Here is a 1403-nt window from a genome sequence, read left to right on the forward strand (position 1 = left end):
TCGCTCTGTCACCCAGGCTGGAGTGCAGTGGTGCGATCTTGGCTCACCGCAACCTTTGCCTCTCGGGTTCAAGCGATTCTCCTGCCTCAGCCTCCTGAGTAGCTGGGATTACAGGCGCCCGCCACCACGTCCCGCTATTTTTGTATTTGTAGTAGAGACGGGGTTTCACCATGTTGGCCAGGCTGGTCTTGAACTCCTGACCTCAGGTGGTCCGCCTGCCTCGGCCTCCCAAAGTGCTGGGAGTACAGGCGTGAGCCACCGCACCCAGCCAAAATTACTGAAAGCAAAACAAAACAGACAGTAGTTGGCTTCGGCATGTGGGCCACAGTTTGCCACCCCTGGATGTGAACTGTCTGTCACACTGGGCAGAGAAAGGGACAGCTCCTCACAGCTGGACTGGAACTGGGGTGCAGAGTGGGCCCTGGTTCCCTCCGGGTGCAGGCGGCCCCGGCAGCTCTGCTCACCGGAAGGCCTTGTAGGCCGGCCGGAACCAGCACACGTAGCCGCAGGGCGTGAACAGGAGCAACCACACGAAGGCCAGGCCGAAGTTGGTCCCCGAGCCTCCGCCGATCCACCAGGCCAGGCAGGCGATGAGGTTGACGCCGAGGGTGGCGCAGTAAACTGCGAAGAGAGGGAGGACAGATGAGCGGGCGCGGGGGGGTGTGGCCGTGGGAAAGCATGCTGCCCAGCAATGGGGCACCCACTGTCCACTTCCCCAGCCTGGTGACCCCCACGTCGAGGATGAACTGTGCAAGCCAGGACACTGGGGCCTGGGGCCTGGACACCCGCCTCGTTCACCGCCGGTGAACCACCGGGCCTAGGACGGCTGGGGTGGACAGTGGGTCCCAGACGGGCTGCACCTGCCCGAATGCTGCCTCCCTCTGGCAGTCCCGCCTCTCGCCTCCCATCCCGGGCCGCACCAGGCACACTCACACATCCACAGCCGGTAGATTCTCTTCACCAGGACCTGGTGCTCCACCGGGATCTCGTCAGAGAAGTTCTGGTAGAAGCAGGGCTTCAGGGGGATGAACTTGGGCAGCGGCGGGAAGTTGTTCTCCTTTTCTGTAGGGACAGAGAACCCACGGACAGAACCAGACTTTGTCTCCTGAAGGAGGCCCCACCTCATCCCTTCCACCCACAGCTGTGTTGCCTCTGATGGCAGAAGGCATTCTGCAGTTGGGATTGACGGCAGGACTCTGAGGCAGGAGAGGGTCTGGATGATCCGGGGCCCCGTGTCCTCACGGCAGCCTCACGAGAGGAGGCGGGAGGGTGGGAGTCAGAAAGGGACGGGAAGAGGCTGCGCTGAGGCTGTGAAGGGGGAGAAAGGGGCCCTAAGCGGAGGGATGCGGGTGCCTCTGCATGCTGGGAAAGGTGGGAACCAGCTTCTTGCTTGGAATCCCCAG

General features: G+C 62.6%; 1 protein-coding gene across 1 annotated transcript; it reads right to left on the bottom strand.

Annotated features, from left to right (window-relative positions):
• Nucleotides 1-290: 290 nt before the first annotated feature.
• Nucleotides 291-1397, bottom strand: LOC111531804 (secretory carrier-associated membrane protein 4-like). Its single transcript, XM_023199125.1, has 2 exons — nucleotides 934-1397; nucleotides 291-621 (listed from the first exon to the last, which is right to left on the bottom strand). The coding sequence occupies exons 1-2, from the start codon at nucleotides 1124-1126 to the stop codon at nucleotides 461-463; spliced, it is 354 nt and encodes a 117-aa protein (XP_023054893.1). The 5' UTR covers nucleotides 1127-1397; the 3' UTR covers nucleotides 291-460.
• Between the last annotated feature and the right edge of the window lie 6 nt (nucleotides 1398-1403).

This window comes from Piliocolobus tephrosceles, unplaced genomic scaffold, assembly GCF_002776525.5.
Source record: "Piliocolobus tephrosceles isolate RC106 unplaced genomic scaffold, ASM277652v3 unscaffolded_2894, whole genome shotgun sequence".
NCBI classification, from domain to species: Eukaryota; Metazoa; Chordata; class Mammalia; order Primates; family Cercopithecidae; genus Piliocolobus; species Piliocolobus tephrosceles.